The sequence below is a fragment of the Tetranychus urticae genome, chromosome 2, assembly GCF_039701765.1.
Source record: "Tetranychus urticae isolate SD_2017Ah chromosome 2, NJAU_TeUrti_SD_1.0, whole genome shotgun sequence".
NCBI lineage: Eukaryota > Metazoa > Arthropoda > Arachnida > Trombidiformes > Tetranychidae > Tetranychus > Tetranychus urticae.
This window is the reverse complement of record NC_142959.1, coordinates 16,838,692-16,863,089: the sequence shown is the minus strand read 5'-3', so window position 1 is coordinate 16,863,089 and position 24,398 is coordinate 16,838,692. Positions and strand designations below refer to the sequence as shown.

The 24,398-nt window shown below is 31.8% G+C and overlaps 1 protein-coding gene across 1 annotated transcript in view; it reads left to right on the top strand.

The window, feature by feature from the left end:
* The window catches only part of LOC107366864 (uncharacterized), a 44,077-nt gene extending 20,710 nt beyond the window's left edge, over positions 1-23,367 (top strand). Inside the window, exons 3-8 of the mRNA XM_015934508.3 lie at positions 11,428-11,658; positions 17,057-17,266; positions 17,980-18,096; positions 19,294-19,853; positions 19,922-19,999; positions 21,326-23,367. Coding sequence (XP_015789994.1) covers positions 11,428-11,658; positions 17,057-17,266; positions 17,980-18,096; positions 19,294-19,853; positions 19,922-19,999; positions 21,326-23,104 — 2,975 coding nt within the window. The 3' untranslated portion in view covers positions 23,105-23,367. The remainder of the gene's footprint in view (positions 1-11,427; positions 11,659-17,056; positions 17,267-17,979; positions 18,097-19,293; positions 19,854-19,921; positions 20,000-21,325) is intronic.
* Positions 23,368-24,398: the final 1,031 nt, after the last annotated feature.

Here is a 24,398-nt window from a genome sequence, read left to right as displayed (position 1 = left end):
ATTATGAGCTTAATTAAGGTGAATTTCATCTTAAAACTCATTGTCATGCCAATCTGTTTATGATTTAAAAGAGAAAAGAAAAAAATATCAAATTTTGTGTCTTTTCAGTTTCATTATTATCTTGAAACTCTTTATCATTTTGTTCACTTTATGAACATTTATAATCACTATCATCATTAACAGGCAAAAAACTTGTGTTTATGTCATTCCTTTATTAGTATCATTATTGTTATCCTTTCACTCCCAGTCAACATTATTCTGGGTTCAATGTTGAGAGAAAAGAAAATGTTGAACAATTTTAAATCGATTCTTGGATTGACCATTGAATCAATTTTGACTCAATTTTTTAGCATTTTTGTTGATTCGTTCATGAGATTTGGCATCATTTAACAATTCATTTTGAAAACTCGAATCATTTGATAAATTGCTTTTATTAACATAATAAGTCCATCATGGTTGATGTTGAGCTTCGGCCAGTGATCATCACCATCGTCATGAGATACTTTGACAAAAGTCTTTCATCCAAATCGCTTATCATCATCATCATTCTCCTTGGTAACATTTTAATAATACAAAAGAGTGAATCATTCTTTTGGTGAAAATATCTCAGAGGAAAGTTCAGTCAAGTGGTTTTATCCATTTTCTTGTGCTTCTCATGATACCGCAAGTCAAAAGCATTTCAATCAACTTTGCATACCTTTTGTTTCGAGTCAACCTTTTTTTTCTGCCTTCTTTAGCATTGCACACTTTGATGAATACATTATTCAACATTCTTGTTAGCTTGTTGAGTATTTAATTGGTTCATCGTCAGTAATCAATTAGTTTGTCAACAATTTGCAAAATATTTTCGCCATTTTTAACATTTCTTTTTCCTCTATCAAGTCATTAGCAACTTTTATTCACTGACAAAACTCGTTAAATGTAAATCTTAATTTTGCGTGATTAAATTACACTAAAGTGTCCATTTAGTTGACAATCTGGATTCATCAATTTTAATTGGTACAATTGCAATTGTAATGTCATGAATCATTGTTAAAATAAATAGAAACTGTTGGTTTACTTTTTGTTCATTTTTCATGAAAATGGTTAGTAATAGCGTGCTCAATGGTTTTGGGAATTTTGTGGTTAATTTTGATTCTATTTCATTCATTTTGCACACTTAAATTGATATTAATTATTATGGAAGAGATTGTTTCTTTACAAAGTGGATTCAAGTCGCTTTCAAACTCCAAATAGCAGACTTTTTTCATCATAGCTCAAGTTACTCATGCTTGTGGTCAGGGAGATACTGGTGATACTGGTTCTGATAAACCGAGTTTATTTGCACTAACTCCAAGAGCTAAATAGATTCCGTATATCTGAAATAACTTAAATCCTTAAAGAACACTAATGAGAAAGTCACACAGATGTTTTAATCACGGAGGTCAAATTTATTAATGAAATCGAATTAGAGATAGATATTTTTATAAAACTAAATTACTTAGATGTAAATGATTCTAATTAGTATCATTTACTGACGGAATGTCTGAATCAGTGTAATATTGAATGGGTACGGTTCTAGCAGTGAGCCCCGACACATATGCAAATCGCGTTTGAAATTTCGCCACGTTGTTCTTTAATTAAGGTCCTCTCGTTATAAGCGAGTAGTCCGCTTGTTTTCTCGCGAAAAATAAAACTTCACTTGGTATCTCTGTAAAAAATCGAACAAACAAATTAATGAAAAATCAAAAATGAAAATGCTGCATGTGCCTCCAGGATAGAGGAAAATTGAATTGAATTATCTACAAACTATGTAAATCCATTTAATTCACGTTTTATTCAATATCACAATAAACAAGTATGCAAGCTTGCTTATATCCGAAAAATATGCTTCTGAGAATCAGCGGGCCTTTTTAAAAGTTTAAAGGTCATTCCAGGTCATTCGTTTATTTAACCTAAATGACTTCTTAAGGTAATTTCGAATAGCCCAAACTTTATTCGCTATAATTTCATTCCTGCGAAATACCAAAAGCAACTGATATGAACCAAGCATTTTCCGTCAGAAGTACTGATTTGGAAGAAATTTTTGTAGCTTCTCAGAGAAGGTTGCTGATTTTTTAGGCAAACTTTTTTCAAAGTGAAAAAGTGTTGGCTATTTGAAAATGACCTTCAGTAGTCGTTTGGAGGTTAAATAAACGAACGACCTTAAATGACCTTGAAAATTGTAATTCAATTCTCAAAAGCATACCGTTCAAATTTCCGAAAGCTAACATGTTTAATTCTTTAAATATTGGATTAAACGTTGAATGAATGAGGCTGAATTGCTCTGAATAATTTCATTTCCTATCAAAATAGACAATCAATTCATGCAAAAACACGCCAACATACTTCCCTTGTAAGATCGGAATCGGCTTTCATACTATTGTTGTGAAAGGCTAGACTTTTGTTTATTAGTGCAAATCTCGATGCAGTTATTCTTAGTATAAATCAAATGAAACTTGGCTAACCAAGAAGGTTCACAGAATGAGGTTAGTCTATTCTTGGATTTAGCATGAACGTTTTCCCAAAAGTTGACTCAATCCTGAAAGTAAAACACAAAATGTTCAATTGATTGTATCAATGATTTCATCAGGAACTTATCAAAATGACAAACAATAATAAACTTATGATCTTTGTGAATCTATTTCAAAGTATAGTAACTTTGCTTTAGAAGAAATCTTTTTGACTAAAGATAAAAACTAAAACTAAAGATGTACAATCGTTTTAGGTAAGGTGTTTTTGATGATAATGATGTAACCATCATGATCAAAATCATTATAATAATCATGAAACAATTCAAATATCCTTCATCATACTTTTCCTTGATACTCTTGGAACTAAAAAAATGTTAAAAGTAAAGATTTATGTTCAACATTTGTGAATATGTTTAAAGCGATTTCATTCTTGATTTAACTTGATTCATTGTTTCTTTTCATTCCTTCTTTCAAAACCTTTCATCATGATAATGATGAGTAAACTAAAGGAACACATGAAATCTTTTTACCAACATGGAGACTCGAAAAGCTTGAACAAGAACAAAATTGCAGATTCTAGTTTCCATGATTACTACTTTACCTCTCATCAGGGTCACTTTGACAATGATCATTATCATGAAAAACTCTCAACTTTTGAACAGCCCAAAGTTACAATTGAAACAGCAAGAAAACGTTGCCTCAGAATCGATATCTTGTTAAATGAGAATGATGACAATAAGACGATGCTTCTCATGATGATAATGATTCTTGGTTCAGAGCAAAGAAAAGGAAAAAATCTTCAAATCGAAACTTGTGATTTGTCCGATTCTCAAACTTTACAACTCTTTCCACAGAAAATCATGAAATTTTTCTGAAAAGAAAACTGAAACTCGAAATGAATGAATCCACGAATCAGTTGAATAACATAAAATCTAAACAATTAAGTTTACTTTTCAAGTTTCATCTTTGAAGTCAAACATCAATAAAAGCAACTTATTTCCTAAGCAAAGAATGATAACTGCAACAATGAAAAAGTAGAGAAAAGTTCTGAAATGGAAAATGTTGAATGAGAAAATGAAAAGTGACAAAAATTGGAGTCGATATAAATACTATTTGATATCATTACTTTCAACTTTTGATGCAATAAATAGCATTACTATCGATAACATTTGGTGAAAATTTTGTAATAATTTCAATTTGTTGCCAACAAGAGAAAGGTTTCAATGAAAATCAAAACTTTAATCTTCATTTTCAGTGGTTTTTCGCCTATTTATTCATGACAACCTTTACATTTAAATTGGATAACCTTTTCTTTCCTTCGCCATCTGATTATATTAAAAAGAATTGAAAAAATTTCTTCTTCACCAACTCTTCTGCAAACCTTTCATTGAATATCCATTTTTTGTCGTGAATAACTTTCAACATCTTTTTACCTTCAAACGTACAAATATTGATTCACCAATGAAACATTGTAATCATTCCTAAACATCTCCATTTAAATATTCAAATTCTTGGTGAAAAGCTCATAACCAGAATGTGTGTCGAGCTGACAAGCCAAATGTTGAACATTTTTCTCCATTTTTTTACACTTTTCCTTGTTCTCTGTTTTGGGTTAACAAATGGCTAAACAAAGGAAATGTTGTCATCATTTTTGGCGACTCAATATGTCTTTGTTTTTACCTTCAACATTGCCAATATTGACAGGCACATGAGACTGAATATGGAATAAGAAGAAAAGAGTAAAAAAGTTTTACCATATTATTCCCTGTCAATGCATCAACAACAAGTACAACTGTCAATTATCAAGTGTTTGTTAACCAATCCCATGAATATTCAATCATTTTTTTCTCTCTTCATTTTTTGTCTTCTCTTCCAAGTTGAAATAATGACAATAAACTGATAATATCATTGCATTTGCAAAGTAAATTCAGTGTTTGTTATCAAGCCCGAGAAATGCTGACTCCAATGCGACTGGGAGTTGTAAGATAACAGATTAACGTTGAATATATGGAAAGGTATTCAGAACTATTTTCATATTTCCTTTGATATTGATATTTTTCTTTGTCTTTTCACTCAACATTTATCTCACATTTCCAATCTATTTTTTTGTCTCTTTTACCTTTTCCTTGTGTTTACCAATAAATACAACATTCAACCTGAAAACCTATCAATCAGAATGTTCAACATTTATCTCTTCAAATTTTTATTGTAAAATAATTTTCTTTTGTCTGAAAAAAATGATGTTATTAATGTGCTTGATAACTTGTTTTTTTTGTTTTTTTCACATTTCTTTCAATGGCAAAAAAAGTTGTTTACTGTCAAAGACTATTCTTTATCATGCTTTTTGTGCTTCTCAAAGGATTGAATGGGAAATTGGAATCGGAAATCCGTCTCTATTATTCAGATTTATCGCTCAATTTTCGACTCTTTTTTCCAACGTTTATTGTAATTGTGTTAAACATTTTTGTTGCATCTAAATTCAGTTCATGATCATTTAATGAGTTGAACCTTTGCTTGACTCATTAAGCGACAAATTTAAGTTAATATTTCAAGCTAAAAATTACTTTACCAAATTAGTATTCATTGAAAATCTTATAAAAAGTTATTAATATCAAATAAATTAGAGAAAAGGAAAATTTGTTTCAACACAAAAAACGCATTAAAGCCTGGAAACGAGTCGAGTGAATATAATAGTCTCTCAGCTTTTAGACTCAATCAGAGTTATCTTTAGATTGGAATCGTTAATGCTTCAATTCAGAAAGGAATGCATGGAATCGAAGAAACAAATGTTCGAGCTTTTCATCTTCGCTTTGTTATTAAAAGTTATCATAAGCTTCTTAATCAAAACCATTTCTATTTCACTGTTATGAGTTTTGTGTCTAACTCGAATCAAATTTCATGGCTAAACAAATGCAAACAAACTCAAAATGAAAAAATCTCGCGATTTTGCAAGTTCATCATTTCTCGATAAACAATTTATTGAGTTTTATGCAAATTTTCAATTTCGATGCAGGACTTGATCTCAGTTAAAAGATTGATCACGCAAGATTAGATCACTCTGGAGGAAATTATTCATCGATGAGCGGTTCTTTTGTGTGGCTCGGCTTTTCTAAGCAAATAAAAAATTTTCAGTTTCGCATGATTATGATTTGCTGAGGACGCAAAAATATTTGGATTAGTAAAAGGAAAATACGAATTGTTCCAATTAATCAAAATCTCAGACAGTCTTGGAGTCAATGAAAGTTTAATTTTCTTAAATAGATTGCCAATTTTGGGTGGAAACTCGAGTCAACAAGATGTCGTGATATTTAGCACACAAAGTTGAAAGCGATTCATTGGAAAAATGATTAGAAAAAGTAAATGAAATGAGAATGAATCTCTGAATTCAGATTCATCAAGAAACTGGACAAAAAATCATTGAATCGCTATTTATCTATTTGTGTATCCGTCTTTATCCATACAAATTGTTGATTCAAACAATCCTCTTGAGAAGGAGAAACTTTTTTATTTACATTGAAGTGAATTAATCAGAGATGAGTTACAATTGATTCAATCTGAGCCACTCGAGACTATCATTGATACAATTTCACTGAAATCCATTGAGCAAACGATACTTGACAATATTAAACAATAATTATTAGTGAATGAAATTAATATCAAACTTGAATGCATTTCAATCAACAATTATTGAATAATGAGAAATGTCAATAAGCAATGCAAAGAAAAGACACTTTTTAGATTAACATTTTACAGAAAAAATATCAACTTTAATGACATCATTTTCATTATTGATGTTCAATTATTGTAACCAATTTTGATTCAAGAAAATGTTGAAAAAATGAAATGCTCAAGGCAACTGATGGTCATTACACCTGCAAAAGTGGCAATGCTTGTTAGACAAGAAAATGTTTTTACGAGAAAAAATGAAGTGAATATCAATTTTATTTGGCAGCACATTTTTCATTAAAACTCATCATTCATTGACAATGTTCAATTTGCTGAGTTTCTGTTCAATTTGATTGAAAAATGAGCTGAAATCGCATCAGTGAAATAAAAGGAAAAACAGATTCAATTGAATGTTGAAAGTGAAAATGAGTTAACTCGATGAACAAAGTGTTCAATTTAACCTTTTTTTTCGAGCTTCTTTTATCAAATTTCATTTCCAAATTTCATCGAATTTCATCTGAAAATTTTCACTCTCACAGAATCCAATGAATCATTTAATTGTTCATCATTTTAGTTGATCAATTGAAGACTCTGAATTATCTGGAGAAAAGAAGGAAAACAATGAAACTGGAATCAAAGTTGAAACACACAATTAGAATGGAAAAGAAAATGTTTCTTGATTCAATTTTTTTCTTCTTTTTCCTTTCAATGATTTGATAGAGAAAATGCTCTGAAAGAACATGATATAAACACTGATAATAATCATGTTTATCTTGGATGATAAAAGCCCTGAAACTTGATGAATATCCAAGTTTATCTGGAAATGTAAAGTTACCTGGAAAAAAAGAATGATTTCTTTTGGTAACTTTTATCAACTCAAACTTACCTTTTTCATTTGTAAATATGTTTCTCCTTTTTTCTTACTTTTCCCTGTTATCCAGTTGATGATGAGCATTATGATAATAATGATAACCCTGAGGATATCTGTTCCAACCAATAGAACTCGTATTATCATGGAATCCCTTGAGGTTCCATCTAATATTGTCAAACTTTTCATTTCATAATACTTTTTATATGCTGATTCAATTCATTTTTACCTTTTCTTTCATCTTCTGTTCATCTCTACCATCATCTTATCATGTCTCGATCAACTTTTACTTTTTTTATCTCTCATAAATTCTGTAGCTTATTGAACAAAACATTTACTTTGGTTTTTCATCCCTTTTCATTCTGTCAATCTTGTTGCTTGTTAGTCGATGGCTTAGAAGTCTATGGTGTAATACTCGAATCAGGAAGAAAACTTTAAGGCACTTTTGATGCACAACTTGCTGTATGCAAAATACTTGCACAGAAGGGACAAACAAATGTAAAACACAAGAATTATTTTTACTTGTTTCATCGGAACTCGAGAGAGCTTCAAGAGCATTTAAAAAGCTGTGCAAATCCTAGTCGGCCATTCTAGTAGTATACAATAATCAGGACTCGCACCAACATAGAGCCACTTCAGTTTGTCGTTTTAGCGGAGTATTGCATAGTGGTGGTGATAACCCTGGTTTCAATGGAAAAATATAGATATTCAAAGATGACATTAACTGGCTGTTACCAATGATATAAACACATGATGAGGTGCATATTTTTGATTTTGCTTTTAACCTAATAAAGTTTTTCACATGAAATTGAAAGTATTAAATTACAAGGGCAATGACTTGCAAGGATGCAACAACTTAATTAGTAATATTAAACTCATGTTTACATCTTAACAATGTTATTAACGCTACTCATGATTTACCGAGATAATGGAATCTCAGTATCACGATGAATAACTTATCGTATTCCGCATTTATAATAATTTTCATAATTTCCTGGTGTCTAATCGGTAATCAGAAGTTGTTTTCCATGCTACATCCATAGTAATATAAATCAAATGCAAATTATTTCTGTCATTTTATGCTTTATAAATAACTCTGGTCAAAGATATTGATGTAATCGACTCAAGAAAGGATTATAAAGCTGAAAAGCATTGGTCTGTGATAAAATTAGAAATTTTTTAGCTTGAAAACCAATTTGTTATCCTCTCAACTGGACAGTTATAAATGTAAAATTGAAGAGAAATGTTGCTTTAAGATGATCATTTTAGTGGCCTTTACTTTTAAACGAGCAGTTAAGTCGTTCATCATTCAAGGCCAATTTGATGCAAACCATAATTGACGACTTCACACTTTTTTACGTTTCAAATAAAATCTTTAACCATTGAAAAGTAGCGCATTTACAAAGTAAACTTGTTCATTAATACAATCCATAAATCTTTTCATTGAAATAGTCTTTCCATTCCTTCAACTCTTAAACTCGTAACCAACATCAACACCAAATCTCAACCCTAAATCACTGTCTAACTTAGCAACAAGCCAATAACAAATGAACCAGAAAACGGACCAGAAACTGGGATACCTGAAATTACCTTTTTACAGATAATAAAACATTAAATTGGAATTGATCTTTTCTGTTCCCATCTCATTTGATATTCACAAATGTACCAGAGTCTAATCATCACCGAGAACCACCCAATTTTTGTAATAAAAACTTGGATCCACCTTTTTCATCTCACATAATGAATCAATTTAATGAATGAAAAAGGCAAGGACAGGAACCAAGAGCAAGAATGGATAAACAAGTTATTGATTAAGTTTCATGTTAAACTTGATTAAAACAAATGCAAACAAATTGACTGTTAATTAAATGTTACCTTTGCTTTGAAAAGGTTGAGAGGAAAATTTAATTTCTCAAAAGACTAATAGACATGATTCATTATTTGCTGTAATCAGTTGAATTAATCAAGAACACATTTCACCATGAAAAGTTGGCAATTGGTCGTCAAAGAATCTGAAACGACCAGAAGTTGCAAACAGAAAACAGGATTAAACTCATTTCTTGATTGCAACCAAATCATTACCCAAAACCTAATTTCATGGTAACTCTATTGTCCTTCCTGGCCTTCATCTGCTTCTTCCTCTGTTGGTTAACTTTCGTTCCAAGGGATTGCTTCTTAATTGCTTCAAATGATCCGTATCCTCTTATGAGATATATTACTCTATCTTTAATCAATCTGCTTCATCTTCACCATCATCTTCATCGCCATGTTTATTCTGCCTTCTAAATGGTTTCCATCAAACTCTCTGCTCATCATCTTCATCTTCATTTCTTTTCTTCTTTTCCTTCTTTTCGCAGTTTTCATCTTTTCTTGTTAACCATCTTCCTCCTGTCTTAAGATTACCCATTGATGTGGAATGTGTCAACTAGTATTTTGCCAATTTCAGTCTTTTTGCGTTCTCTTTGCTTCTTCCAAGAAAATGATTGAACATGATGATGATAACTAAAGGAATGACCAGAAAGTACAATAGTGAGAAAAGTCAAGTACTTTAATCCTCTGTAAATTGCTGTGAAATATCTTTTAATAGTCTTTTTGAGGTAAACAAGCAAAAAAAAGTCAAAAGGTAAAATGATGAAGGTGAAGATAAGAGAGTTGGGAAAAAGGGCGGAAAAAGTACAAGAAATTGGTCATTTTGGTGGAAAAGTCTAGATTCAATTGTGATTCTTGAGTAAAGATAAAAACAATTTCCAATAAACACAATCAACAATTGATTAAACTTTTGAAATAAACCAATAATCACTTTGTATCAAGTTGAGCAAAATGTCCGTTTCATATTGCAATTATTGAAGTAAATTTTCTTGTCAAAATAACCTTATGCTCCTTCAATCATTTTGTCACTTTGCGGCTGATTAATTAGTGATTATTAAACCTAAATTCATTATTTAGTATCATATATTAATTGAAAATATCATGTAATCCAGTTTCCTTAGTTTCTGTTTTTAAACTTATCTTGTGTCTGACAAGTCAACTAACTGACTCGAGGTGAAGTCAAGATCAAGTTGACTTTCAGAGTCAAACATTGAAGGCAAAAACATCTTAATCAGGTTTTGTTGCAATAATAATGAAAAACCAAAGATGGACTTGAGTTGAATCTCTGATCTTTTAACATTTTGTATCCTTGATTAAATTGATTTAACTTTTACCAATAGCAAAGTCGTATTTTGAACATTCAATTTGAACTTGAGTAAAATAAGTTAAAATTTATTCCTAATTTCAGACAATTCATTGCACTGTAAAGGACAAAAGAAGCTAGACAATGATGATGAGTAAATATTCAGAAGATGTATTTGATTGGTTCCTCCTTTTATTGTCTAAATTATCATAAATAGACGAGGGAAGATGCTTTTGTCCCAAATAAAAGAAGAACAAGAAAATGATGAAAAATTATGTCATTTTGCTTCTTACCATTGAAGGTCAATCATCCACCTACCGAACTTCCCGACTAATCATCATCATCATCATCATAATCATTTCTCCTTTTACATCGCTATCATGAGTAAAAAAAGATGTACATCATTAGCATCTAAACTTCATCTTTATCATTCCATTCAACCTCATCCTTTTTCCTTCATCTTCATCCCTTCACATCCTTTCAAGTTTAACCAGTAATGAGCATGTCGGCCTCATCATTGTTACCGTTTTCTTGAACAAGATGATCAAACTGATTGAAAATGGTAATAATGATTAGAGTTACAATGGCAAGTCCAGTAAAGATAATGAAAGAAAGGCCAGAAAAGATGATGTTCATCTTTTTGTATCAATCAAGTTGAATGAAGTTAATCTGGACAAGCAGAAGAGAAGGAAAAAAGTCAAATATGGATTGATCAAAATAATCATAATAATGATGATGATGATGATGCTCGCCATCATTCAGTTTATCTTTAAATGATATTCCTTTGGGTTCCATTATTTCTTAATAACTGTTCTAAAAGTCGACATTCTAATATCATTTCACATGATGTTCGTCATCATCCTGTGTCTACCAGAAAATGATGTCAACTATCATGAAATTAGATGAAACCTGTTTAACCAAATGAAACAATGTTGGCAATTTATTCCATTCATTCATCATTACAAATTATTAATATTTTTATTAAATTGTTCATTCCAATCAATACAACTTTGCATAGCAAAAAAAAGATTAACTTGCAAATTGGAAAAGGAAATGTTGATTGTGATACAAATGTGATGACAATTTGCATACTTGAGTATTCATTTTAACCTTGTTTCCATTTTAATCGATAACATTCACTTGTTCAATTGGAGAAAAAATTTCATTTTTTATTGTTCAATATTATAATTTTGATTGAATTTTAACTTTTCTGTTGCATTGTTTTCCAGATTGCCTTCACTTGCAGGTTTATCGAGATGAAAAGGAAAGGATTAAAAGTGGATTAACTAAGGCTTCATTGTCACTCGAAAAGTACATTGGCCTGGAAACTGGGTTTACCTTTGATAAGGAGAGCAATACTTTGGCCTTAATTTGTCAAGATATGGTTCTGTTGTTGGCATTTAATTCAAGGGAAACTTTACTCCATTGGCAGACAACAATAAGATCTCACCTTCCTCAAGGTATTTATTCAATTAATTACACCTTTCTCCTCTCTATCAACACATCTAACCAAACCAACCATTTGAGAATCCAAATAACGTTAAATCAACTTGCCCAACAGTAATAATTGCAATACAGCTTGTAATCATCATTCAATTGAAATACCCTCAAGTAATTTTCATTTAATTCTCATCCAAATAAAACTGATACCATGACAAATGAACTACAAGTCAACATGAGCTTCTGTTTAATCCCAGTATTGAATTGTCAACCTAACAATTGAATTGATCTAGTGAATATTTCGACTTCTAAAGGGTGTATTGTTTAAGAGTGAAATTATGGGAGCAAAAAGAGTAAAATTTATTTACCTGATTGTGGCGATTATGATGATAAAGACGTTGATATTCAATGGACAGTAAGAATCTGAATTTTCTGATGAATGAAATTGTTTTGGCGCTTGAACATCGAAGTTGAGAGCCGTGTTTATCATTATGACCTTTAAGAATCTGTTCAACTGTCTTTTCAAATGAAAATGCTATTTCAATTCAAGATTTAACCGGAAATTTACATCAATCATATTAAAAGTTGAGAAAAAATGTTTCAAACACAATTTCGAATTTCGAATTCTTTCTCAACGAAATTGAATGCTTTTTTTCTTCTATGCATTCGATGTGTTTGGATAATCCAATGGACGAATTGATCGGTAAGACAATTAGATAAAAGTGTAATCATTGTGAGTTTAAATTGTGATAATCTTTGTCTTTACGGTCGATTTATTAAAAAAGCTTTCTTTCTACTTCAAAGGAAAGCAAATTTAAATAAAATTCTTTTCCACTGAATACATTAGCATTTGCGAAATATCAATCTATTATTTTGATATCAATCTAATATTTTGATCACCTGCCCAAGACCTCGTCAATGTATACTCATGATAATTTCAAAGCAAATACAATAAAATTTAGCACGAGCTAACATTCAAATAACCTTTGCTTTTCCAGCTAACAAAGATGAGTAAGATGAGAAAATAAAGTAAAGAGTAGGAGCCGATTTGATGATTCGCAGATGACTTACATTGTATCATAATTTTAAAATTTTACGATGTTTATTAAGTTCCTCAAGTGAATGTCTATTGTCATCATGATATTTATTCAGATGTAATTGAATGAGTGAAATTGTATAATTAAGCAAGTAAAAGTCGAGTATAAAAACGTTTTATTCCAAAGAAATGATATCAATTCAAGTTTAAAGCTTGTCGAGTTTTTCATTGTATTTTACAGTTTCCTTAAAACTAAAATTTAAGTTCAAATGCAATAACAAAAATTGTGTCTCTCTTCCTCGTTACTCTATTTGCTTGCATTGGTCTAAACATGGTCCAAGCACTAGGTATGTAAACCGTGCAGATTTTGATTAAAAAAGATTTGCTTTGAAGTTTCAAGTTTATAAAATTCTCATTCGTTATTGCATGCAGGGAAAGACGAGATTGTAGTCATAGTCAAATCTCATAGATTTGGGGCCGGTGGTGACGAAACTACATAAGATATCGGTTAGCAAATCCAATACATGGGTCATCACAATAGGATTTTTTATCAAAATCCAAAAAATCTAAAAAACCTTTCTATGGGGATCCAATGTTAAATTAAATATTTATTAACCTAGAATAATTAAACAATGGTTATGATTAGAATTTTTATCAGTGATTATATTGAATTCAAGCTTTAGATGAATGTGGATTTTGCTTGATCAACAATTAAATTTTAAAATAAAAAAATAAAAAAATGATGATTTAAACAAATCAAAATTTAAGTATGTTAATTAATGTTTTTAAACATGTAATTTGGTGCAAATAAAAAAGCTAATATTCAATAAATATATCACAAAAATCGAAACAATCGAACGAATTTAATTGCTTAAAATCAATACATTCTAAGAGCATCAAAACATTCTTGGTTGCCTACTAACCTGTGTGGATAAATTATGGGACTTTTTTTAATGTATCTGTATGGGTTAAAGTCCCATAATTTATCCACACAGGTTAGTTGAATAAAGGAGTTGATTCATGATTTTTTGCACAAACTTACCTTTGTGGCAGTTACATAAATCATCCTATTCTTTAATTCACCAAAAATGATGAGCAAAATTTCCTCTGGCAGCGCATCGAAAAACATTGTAAAAAATAAACTTGAGAAGTAATAATTAAAAATTCACAAGCAAATCACGATCAAACTAAGACTTCGAGATTCGAACCATGAGCTGCATCAGATTGAAAAACTGAGTCAGTTATTTGACTTCTAACTGAAATTTGAAGGTCAATTGATTCAGATTGGATTCAGATTTTCAGATTTGTTATTGTACCTGCTCATAGCTCATGCCTGCCAAGGATATGAGTGTTTCCATTACCGTTCACCGTGGTACACGTCCATAACATAGTTCTTTCAAATCAGCAGCCAGTTTTATTTCAATTTTTCTGATTCCAAAGCTTTTATTTCTAATTCTGTGTTCAAGTGCGCAAATTCGTTCTTTAAATGTCTAAACGAAAAAGAACAGACAATGAACTTTACGCTATGCTCTTCAGTGGCCCAGCTTCCGGTGTTACAAAATGGCGAGTCGTTGAGCTGTCTACAATCACTGCGCAGGATTCACATACTTTTGAACTATTCACAAGAGTTACAGTTGATGGTATGAATGAAAATGTTAAATCTTCGAAGCGTTATCCTTTCTATCTCTACAATATCGATGTTGAAGAAGAGCGATTGTTTCAAAAAAAAAGCAAGAGAAATGCCTGCTGATTTGAAAGAACTATGTTACTCTGGCAAGGATATTTTGAGCGAATAATTGGTCATGAAATGGCAAGATACACATCCAATTGCACCCGAGTTGAAGATTTTGCTTCAGCAATATGAAACAAGATTGGCAGACAAAATGTCTACAGCGAACTCACCAGACCACTCAAAAACGTCATCTGTACATGAAAAAGAAAAAGGCGGTGAGCTTGACAAAACTATTGATGACGATAAGCTCAACTTCTTGTACGCAACGCCTTCAACTTATCCTGAAAAAGATGCACCTTGGCCTCTTCTTTGGCAGTTTGCAATTGATTTTATGAATGATTAGATCGAAAAACGAGAAGCTCAAGCGTTTTCTGTTGAAAAAAATTTTGATGATTTGGATCTCATCGGCGCCATGTGTCGCATGGAAACACACACAAAAAAATGAATGTGATTATTGTTCTGATTTCCAAATCATTGATCAACATGGCAAGTATAATGATCTGATTACTTTAAATAATGCTGTGGTACGAGAGATGGCAAAATGTCCAAAAGATGATGCCCGGAATTACACTTGCACTCTTTGTACTGATGCAAAAAAATGCAGCAAGGAACTGCTCGATGTCAAAATGAGAAGACACATCGCGGATGATGTCTTAAAGGTTACGTTTCACTGCGTAAAATGTAATTCAGTGTTCAAAGGAAAACAACCGACCAACGTGCACGCTGAATCATGCATTTATCGAAAGAGAATCCACAATTTGCAGATCATTGGCGCTATTATCCTGCTCTAGGTACAGCAAAAAAATCAATTTATGAACAGCCAAAACCTAAAGCTGTTCCTAACCAAATCGCAGCGAAATTTTGTGATCTTGTCACGCTTGCTTACGATCCTCTCAAACAAGAAAAACTCATCACAAAATTCGCAACATGCAATGATTTCATGCGTGCTCTCCTCGAAACTGGAAAAAATTCAGACCAGTCTTCCGCGCATCTATTTTGGAACTATTTTACTGAACAGATAATACCAACTATTTATTCAAATGAAATCTACAAGTTTAACGAATCTGGCGATTATTTCGGCATTTATTTGTGTAACACAGCCCACAAACACCCGATCGACGACAAAAAATCTATTCGATTCCGTATTTATAAGAGAAGACCAGGGACCAGCTCAAAATTTGTTTCGTACCATAAGATCGCGACTGTGCGAGCTAGAATAATTGCTGATAAAATTCTGACTTGCGATTATGATGGCTGTCCATGCAAGGGCGAGTTTGAAGTTTCAGATGCCAATAATCTCATGGGACACATTCTTGTCAATAATTACTTGATTGTTTGCCAAGGTTGCTGTTTCGGATTCGCAGATTGGAAATTGTTCATGAATCATTTTAAGAAAGATTGTTTCGTTGAACGACCACAGAGAGGTGACCTGAAGTAAGACAAAGCTCGGAGAATTATACAATTTTTAATCATACAATCATCTGCGTAAAAATCAGCAATTTGATTAAGAAAATTTAAAAAAAAACCGTAATCACGTGTACCATCACCATTTCCATCACGGTAATCAAATGGTTTTGAGAAATAAATTTTACCTTTCCAACCGTTTGATCAGATCAGACAATGTTCTTGAGCGCAGATTCTGATTGTATTCAATGTAAAGCAGCTAATAGTTTGGAGATTCTGTATATCAACCGTTCGTCCTAACTGGTTTGGCCTCAAAAGGTCTTTAAAGTTTTTTCGATCGTTTATCAATATCTCCCAATTCACATGTCTCGTCAAACATCTTTTTGGACAATATACATGCATATTCATATAAAGTTTCATGCTAATCGGTTAGGTAATCTCTAAGAGGTTCACTCTTATTTTTGATACTTTTATTTACAAATTTTCATCCCAAGATGAGTCTGTAAATATTTGTCAATGTAATAATTATATAATAATATTGTTGGTGTGTTTTGCATTTCATCAGGTCTAATGTTTACATTCATGATTCCGAGATAGTTTACTAAACATGAGAGGGGAAAAAATGTTCATCAAACATTAATCATGTAATAACATTATTTGGTTACATTTGTTGAATCATTATTTCCATTGATTGTATTGCAATGAAATGACCAAACAAACAAAAATACTATTACAAGTATTATAAATATGAAAAAAAGAGGTTGATATAAAGAGAAAAATGAAAAAAACAAAAAGTCATGAACCATGAAACCATTGAGGGTAATAAGTTAACCTTAACCATAAGGCTGACCAAGAAGGCAATTGGGTTAGCCAGAGTTAGAGTCGGATGCTTTTCTCAGCCCATCATCAGTTGACAAGGTTCAATGAGTATAAAGAAGTGGCTTCCTAACTAGACAAGAAAGAGAAAGAGAAAGAGAGGAAACATGGTTGACATGAATCTGACAGGGAACAAATAGTTTTGTTTCAAGAAGAAGAACTCTATTTTTTCCTTTTACCCTGTTTACCCTGTAATGGTCATCAGTCGAGTTGAAGCTTTATTCAACTTTTACTTTTCTTTCCCTTTGTTTACAACAATACCTAAAGTTATCCATCAATTTCCTGTTTCCTTGAATTTCATCTCTTTATCAATTTACTTTCAGAATAATTCATTCCAACTCTTTCCTTCTTCTCTCATTTATACCCTTAGAACATCAATATCCAGTTGAAATTGTTTCATTTCCAGCCAAAAGTAGACTAACTGTTGGACCAAGTCGTCTTCACATTCGCGATGGGTGCTTTGCTCTTGTCTCTGGTAATCCGCCAAGATTGGCTGGACTCTGGTCACTGCCCGATCTCAGACGATATGGAGTACTTAATGGCAAATTTTGCTTTGAAGGTGGTTCATCTTGTGGTAAAGGTAAGAATAAATAATGAAAAACGTTGATCGAGTGATTGAACTTTTTGAAAAATTCTGAGCAAAGTAGAACCGTTCGAAGCTTTCGATTAAACATTTTGTTTGTCATCTTTACTGGATGTTTAGTTGTACCGAAACAAATGAAACATTTTGTTGCATTTTTGATTGATAGTTTTACAAGTGTAAAACAGTTGATTCTTATTGATCAATATCATTATTACATGTATAATTTGTTTCACTCCTTTTCTTTATTCCAGTTCAATATTTCATGATATCATGAATTTGCTTTTGCCAAACTTTTTTGCTTTCAATACACAAAAATATTGCTCAATGAATTGATTGTTAATCAATACAATTTTTGGTGTTGCATGGCGAAAAATAAATAAATTTTTTCTTCTTTCTTATTCGTTTCCAATGATATTAATCACATTAAGTAAATAAAAACAACACAACAACATTGAAATAGATTTGATTATTGAAGTAACAAGTCAGACTACATTTAGCTGTATCAATTGTCATACTAATGGTGATAAATTAAGTTAACTTTGATTTCATTATATTCCTAATCTTTTCCCCTGTAATTTAATTACTTTCTCAATCAAAGGAGAGAAATGTTTCCACTCATGTTGATTAAGATTCATTGGCAATACAAACATGAAATGTTTTTAATATTACAATTTTGACCTTTTCTTTTCTTCCTTTTACTGACCATTCAGGTGAAGGTCTTCATGTACTTTCAACGATGAAAACTGGTGAACTAATGAAGGCATTTCAATTGGCATCAATTGGTAATCTTCAACCGAAACGCAAATTATCCATTAAACAAGATAAATGTAAGTCAACTAATACCTTAAAAGACAGTTTATTCAATGAAAAGGGCTGTTAATCCAGTTTGGGTTAATCTTCAACTCAAGACTTGTTCGGATTGACTTTCAATGAAACAATTGGATTGAACATAATGTCAACCAAACGTCTGTTGGGATCAACTTTAGTCATTGTTATAACATCACTTTGAATCTGATCAACTAATCATGTTGAATGATTGGTTAACTAACACAATTTTTGAGTCTAACCTTTGGTATTGATACCTGATTCAGTCAACTTTGACTTTCACTTGAATAGCTTCGGCTTCTGAAAATGAACCTGAATCTGGTTCTTTAGTTTTTTCTGGTTTCTACATTATTTCAGAATCTCTTGAAATCTCAGGCCATTGATTGTCAAAATCAGATTGTTTATTAGTGAGAAAAGCAATATTTTATTAAAACACAATTAAATATGAAATAAATATGAATAAGTCATTAAGTAATTTTATGAAAATGTTTTCACTTTTAAAAGTATTTTGCTTTGATCGACCGTCAGTCAATATTTTCAGATTCACTGACTTTAATACATTTGTTACAACATGACAATCAAAATTGATCAGACAGACAGTTTGATCAATACAAATCAATTTAATTTCAAGCTTTTAGCTCTTGATTTCATTTGCAAATGAGACTAGTTTTGACCGAATCTTTATTCAAATGAGTAAACAATTTAATGTAACAAATGATTTCTGATTTTAATAACCATTCCGTGAAAATAAATAATATCATCAGAGACAAGGTTTGAAAATTGATAGAAGAAAATTTTAAACTTTATTTCGTTTTGGAATCAAATTTATCCAAATTTGACTGGGATTGATAATTTTGTTTGCATAAAATTTATCATAAATGCTTGGCTTGAGCACAACCAGAATAAAATTGCCATTATTGTCAATACAAGTTTATTAGAATCAAATCAATTTCAATAAAAGTAGTGACTGTCATTGTCATTGAGATAGTAATCAGCTTTTCCTAACAAAAAACGAGACCAAATGTGACAAATGAGGAAGACTATGACTTGTTAGTAAAAAATCAATTGATTTTTTTATTCCAATGCAGCTTAGTGAAGATTCAATCAACTTGATTACCAGCCTTTTTTATTCATGAAGGTACCATAACTCAATTTCAAACAATAATTCAATTTTTTCTCACAACTTTTTTGCTTCTCAGGCAATAACCTTTCAGATAGGATATCATTTTGCTCATCAAGCTCACATTCAAGTGGAACCAGTTCAATCTCTAGTGGCAATGGAAGTTATCAAAGTTCTCTCGAGTATTCAACACCTCGAAGTGCTCATCATCTTCACCTTACCCATCACCACCATCATCATCATCATGGCAGCATAGGCAACGAAAGAGTACCAAGTGGATGTTGCAGTTCAGCTGCAGGTTCAACCGAGCTTTGGTATGACAAGTTGAAGATGTTGCGTTCAGCCAACTCGGGTCTATTGGCACTTCAGGATGGCAGCTCAATATGCTCTTGCCTCTCAGAGTGCAACCTATTGACTCCAACCAGTGATAATATTGGCTCAAAGTCAACACTCAATGGACACCTTCTGTATCCCTCCGAGTTTGACGCTGAATCAACCAGCAGCTCAACCAATACACTTAAACAGACAACCTTTAACTCGTCCCGTCAAGCAGAGTCAAACTCGGTCGATCCAAAGCTACTTCAAAAGCTAATCACTGGCCACTATCAAATACCCAAACACTTCTTAACCCAATGCCAGGTAAACATTAACCCAATCTAACCAGAAAACATTGTTTTTCTTAAAAATAAATTTTCCATCTTTAACAGGGAATCAAAAATGATGTTGATGACAAGATGATACTCAACAATCTAGAAATGTATGATGTTCCGAGAAAATTTCAACAGGTAAGAGTTATTTTTAATCAAATTTGGGTGAAATATTTCAAATTGTTGAATAGTTTTCCATTGGAAGATGTTGGTTAAGGATAAAGATTGTCAGGAAATTGGTAACTACAAAAGGACTGAATGAGGAGAAAGGCAATAAGAATAATTTCCGTTTTTTTCACAATTTTCATCCTGAAGAAGCTAATTTTGTGATCTTGAATTGAATTACAATGGCTTTTGAGCCTGATAATTTGAACCACAAAATGGGTAAATCAGTCATTGCCGATTAGACTGTAGTTCAATTATGACTCTTTCAATGTTAAACTATTGAGAAAATTTAATCAACATGATTCAATACGAGTTTACCCTGGATTGGTAAAGAAGGTTGAACAATGGGAAAAGCTTGTCGATTGTTTGCTTCAATTGAAAATTAGTTGTGTTAAGGAAGAAAAGCTTACAAAAGGAGAAAACAATTTTGATAAATTTTCATTGAACATTGAAGAGAAGAGCAAAAAATATATCATTTCCCTGAAATGTTAAAATGGAATGAAATGTAAAAGTAAAAGTGAGGATGAAAAAAAAGATGAGTTTGAGAGGAAGAAAACAAAAGATTATTGAAGATGACATTGAAAATGGCATTGAATGAAAAGATGAAAAGTGAAATGTTTGCAGGGAAATGGGAAAAGTTGGTGAAGACAAAAAATGTTCATCTTGATCATGTTTCGTGTTGTAAATTGAATGAGAAATGAAAATTTTTGTGTGAATCCAGAGATTCTTTTCTCGTATTTTCCTCATTGGGTTGATGATATTATTAAAGATGGTAAAAGAGAAACGGAAAAGATAGAATTAGTTTCCTTTCAAATGAGCCAAGATGATTGTCATCGCTAAGTGATGAGGATAAAAGGCACAAACAAGAGTAAAGTGAAGGGAAAAAATGGTTTTTAAGTGTCAGTGAAATGCACTTTGAAACACTTTGCGATTATGAAATGATACACTAAAGATGAGGATGAAGATGAAGATGATGAGCATCTTTTTGAAATGTAAAGTTTTTTTCACTGTTAGATGTTCAAGTGATTAACAGGGAAACAAAGTAAGCCTTTGCCTTTAGGCTTATTGAATGTACCATCAATGGATTGAAATTGCCATTTGTGTAAATCTAATTCTCAATGATAATTTCACCTTTTCCCTCAATGATTATCATCATGATTTTGTGTTCATTAAGGTTATTGATTAAAGATTAACTTGTGATTATGAAAAAGTTAATTTCATTTTTAATCATTTCTCAAATTGACATTAGTTTCATCTTTTCCAGCTTTTCATTGTAATCATTTTTGTGTCTCTTTTCAGATTCATTTTAATGGTTCCAGTAATACAGTTAATGATAATGGTAAATTATCTCAACCAAATTGTGACCAAAATTTAAATACTCTCAATGGATTGGAAAAGGGTTTAAAGGATAAAGGATTAAGGAAAGAAGAGATAAATTCATTGGATAAATCAACCTGTTCAGGCCGGTGTAATAATGGACTCAATTGTGATTCAACTAATCAAAAAGATTCAATAAGCTTTGGTAGTGATTTATGTAAAGAATGTAATTTTCTGGTTAACCCGATTGTCGAGTCAAATAAGGCAACTCAATTGAATGGAAGCTGCAAAGGCGTCAATGAAGAGCAAAAGGTTGAACTGAAGCAACAATTAAACGAATCACAAGTTAATTCTAATTCCAATTGTTCTCATTCAATCAATAAATCAATTTTAAATGATGATAAATTGGTAGACAAGGAAAGAGTTAACTGTTCGCACAAAAGTGACAATTTAACTGATAATCTGATCAACAATAATTATGTAAACATTGATTTTGTCCGATCATTGCAATATTACCAGAATGTTGGCCTTTTAAAGAAACAACTGGTTAATCTGGTTAATCCAAAGCCAGCCGTTTCTTTACCTGATGAACCAGATAAATCACAGAGATTGATAGACTCGGAGGATCCTTTGGTAGGTGAAGTTAATTACAATTTAATGGTTAACAAATCATCGGGTAATAATAAGGATAAAGACGATGATTATCTTGAGATGGTTCCATTGATTGGTGAAAGTGAACTTAATGAATGTGAGGAGCAAATTTATCTAGTAAACCAGAAACAATTGAATGATAATTTACTCTCCCTTTTAACCATCCTTAATTCAAGCAAGAAAATTAATGATACCAATCAAAGTATTTGTGCCTCATCATCATCACCCTCACCCTCAACCTCATCTTCATCAACCAACGGTAATCGCAATGAAGCAAATAAATTAGTTAATCCATTGTCAAGATCGTTAAGTGATTTTACACGAAAATTAAAATTGTTGCACGAAAAGTCAACCCAAGGCAAGGATAAAGGTTCACCCAAAGAGCCACCTTACAAGGATCAAACATCAACCTCATGTCCACCCTCACCAGTCAAACTATCGGTTAACCTGGACCTTTCACTACCAGTACCTCCACCTCCACCGCCTCCACCCTTGTCTTATCTGTATGCTTGTCGATTGAACCGTTCAATGGAATCTCTGATTTATCCATTTACTCATCAATCATCATTACCTTATCAGCACAACACTGGACACCAGTTTTATCCCTCTGATGGTGATCACTTTGACTCTATTGATCATCACCATTGCCAGTGTAATTATGATCATTTAACTTCATCAGATGAAGATATTTACCATGCAAGTCAAATAAGGGTAACATCTAATAGTCCATTTACCTGTAGACCGATGAGCCCTTCTGAAATTAAACGATCAATCAGTTTACCTAATGGAGGTTCATCTGTTCATCGGTCCAATAAATTAAATTGCTATCCAATTGTGATAAATAATGGTCAACCTTTACCTGACCAGTGTAACCAGGATAACTCACAATCAAATTGCCACAGTGAAAATGTGAACACTGTTAACCTTTTAAAGTTGAACCATTCCAATGGAATCAATTCAAGTTGTTTAAATGATTTAAACAAATCAACCAATGTTGATCATGTCAACAGTTTGGGTAAAAGTGTGCAAGGTAAATCATCAACAGCAATCACAGTTAAACCCAGATCATCAAATGAATATGTTACACTTGATGTTGACAGGAAAAGTTGATGTTCAATTGGATAACCCAAAATTTTTACACCTTTAATTCAATTCTATCCTCTTCTCTCTCTCTACTCAGCTCAATGTTTTCAATTTGTTTCATCACAATTGACACTTTAAATGTTTCCATGTTTCAATCAATTTCAAGATTAACTCACATATCCTATTGAATTGTAAATTGTAAATCATTTAAAAATTGTAAAACGACACAAAAATTTGTAAAAAACAACATATGCAATAAATAAAATGGTTAACCCATAAAAGACGAAAAATCTGGTTCAAATATTGAATCTCCATTTGGATTACGATTGATTGATTCCAATTCCTTTTTAGATGATAATCAAGTGTTAATAGGTGATAATTAGGGGATTGAATCAATTGTCCAACAATGAAACAATTGCTTTTATGGTTTGATACTAATGGATAAAATAGTGGCTTAAATCAGGCTAATGGGAACAACATTTACAGTGATTTAGTGATTTTTGCAGGGAATCCTTTTCTGCTTCTTGTTTCTTGCTCATCTTTCTGGTCTTTGCTTGCCATTTGGACATAGTCAGGGATGAGAGGAAAGGCTCAAGATGATAATGCTATTTAATTGAGAGACAGAAATTGCCTTTTTCTTTGTTCATCTTTCAGGGTTCAATCTTTCATCAGCATTAAATAACCATTCTTTTTTGTTCATCTTTCCTTTGCTTGATATACAGTTTAAATTGAACAATCAGCCCAATTGTTGCGATAACTTCAACTGTTTCAATGTTTTAATTAAATTCAACTATCCAATGGTGGAGAAGTTCCAACAATCAATGATTTTGTTGTCAACCAATGATCAGTAATATAATTGATTGTTCAACATGGGAAACGTTATTCCTTTTGTTTTCTTTTCTTCGCAAAATTGATTCTCTTTGTTTTTCCAAAATTGGGACGTTCTTATATCATCATTGATTCCCATAGTTAGTTGAAAATGCAGGGAAATACATCAGCATTTAACGGTTCATATTGATGATCATCTTTGATAATGTACAATCCTTGATGAGACCAAAACACCACCTTGACTTTGATAATAATAGTCCATTTGTTTGTTTCACTTTTTACACTCTTTTTTTGATAATAGCTTCTTAGCTCTTTTATTTCTGTATCAGCTTCAATCTTGTATCTTTTAGTGAAAGATTGTTGAAAGAACATCAATTTGATTTCATCTTCTTCATCTTGTACATAAAAAAAGATGACTGAGATTGGTACGTTTAAATGCTTTCAACTGGAAGATTTATTGAAGCAAACAGATGATGAAACGGAAGAGACCAAA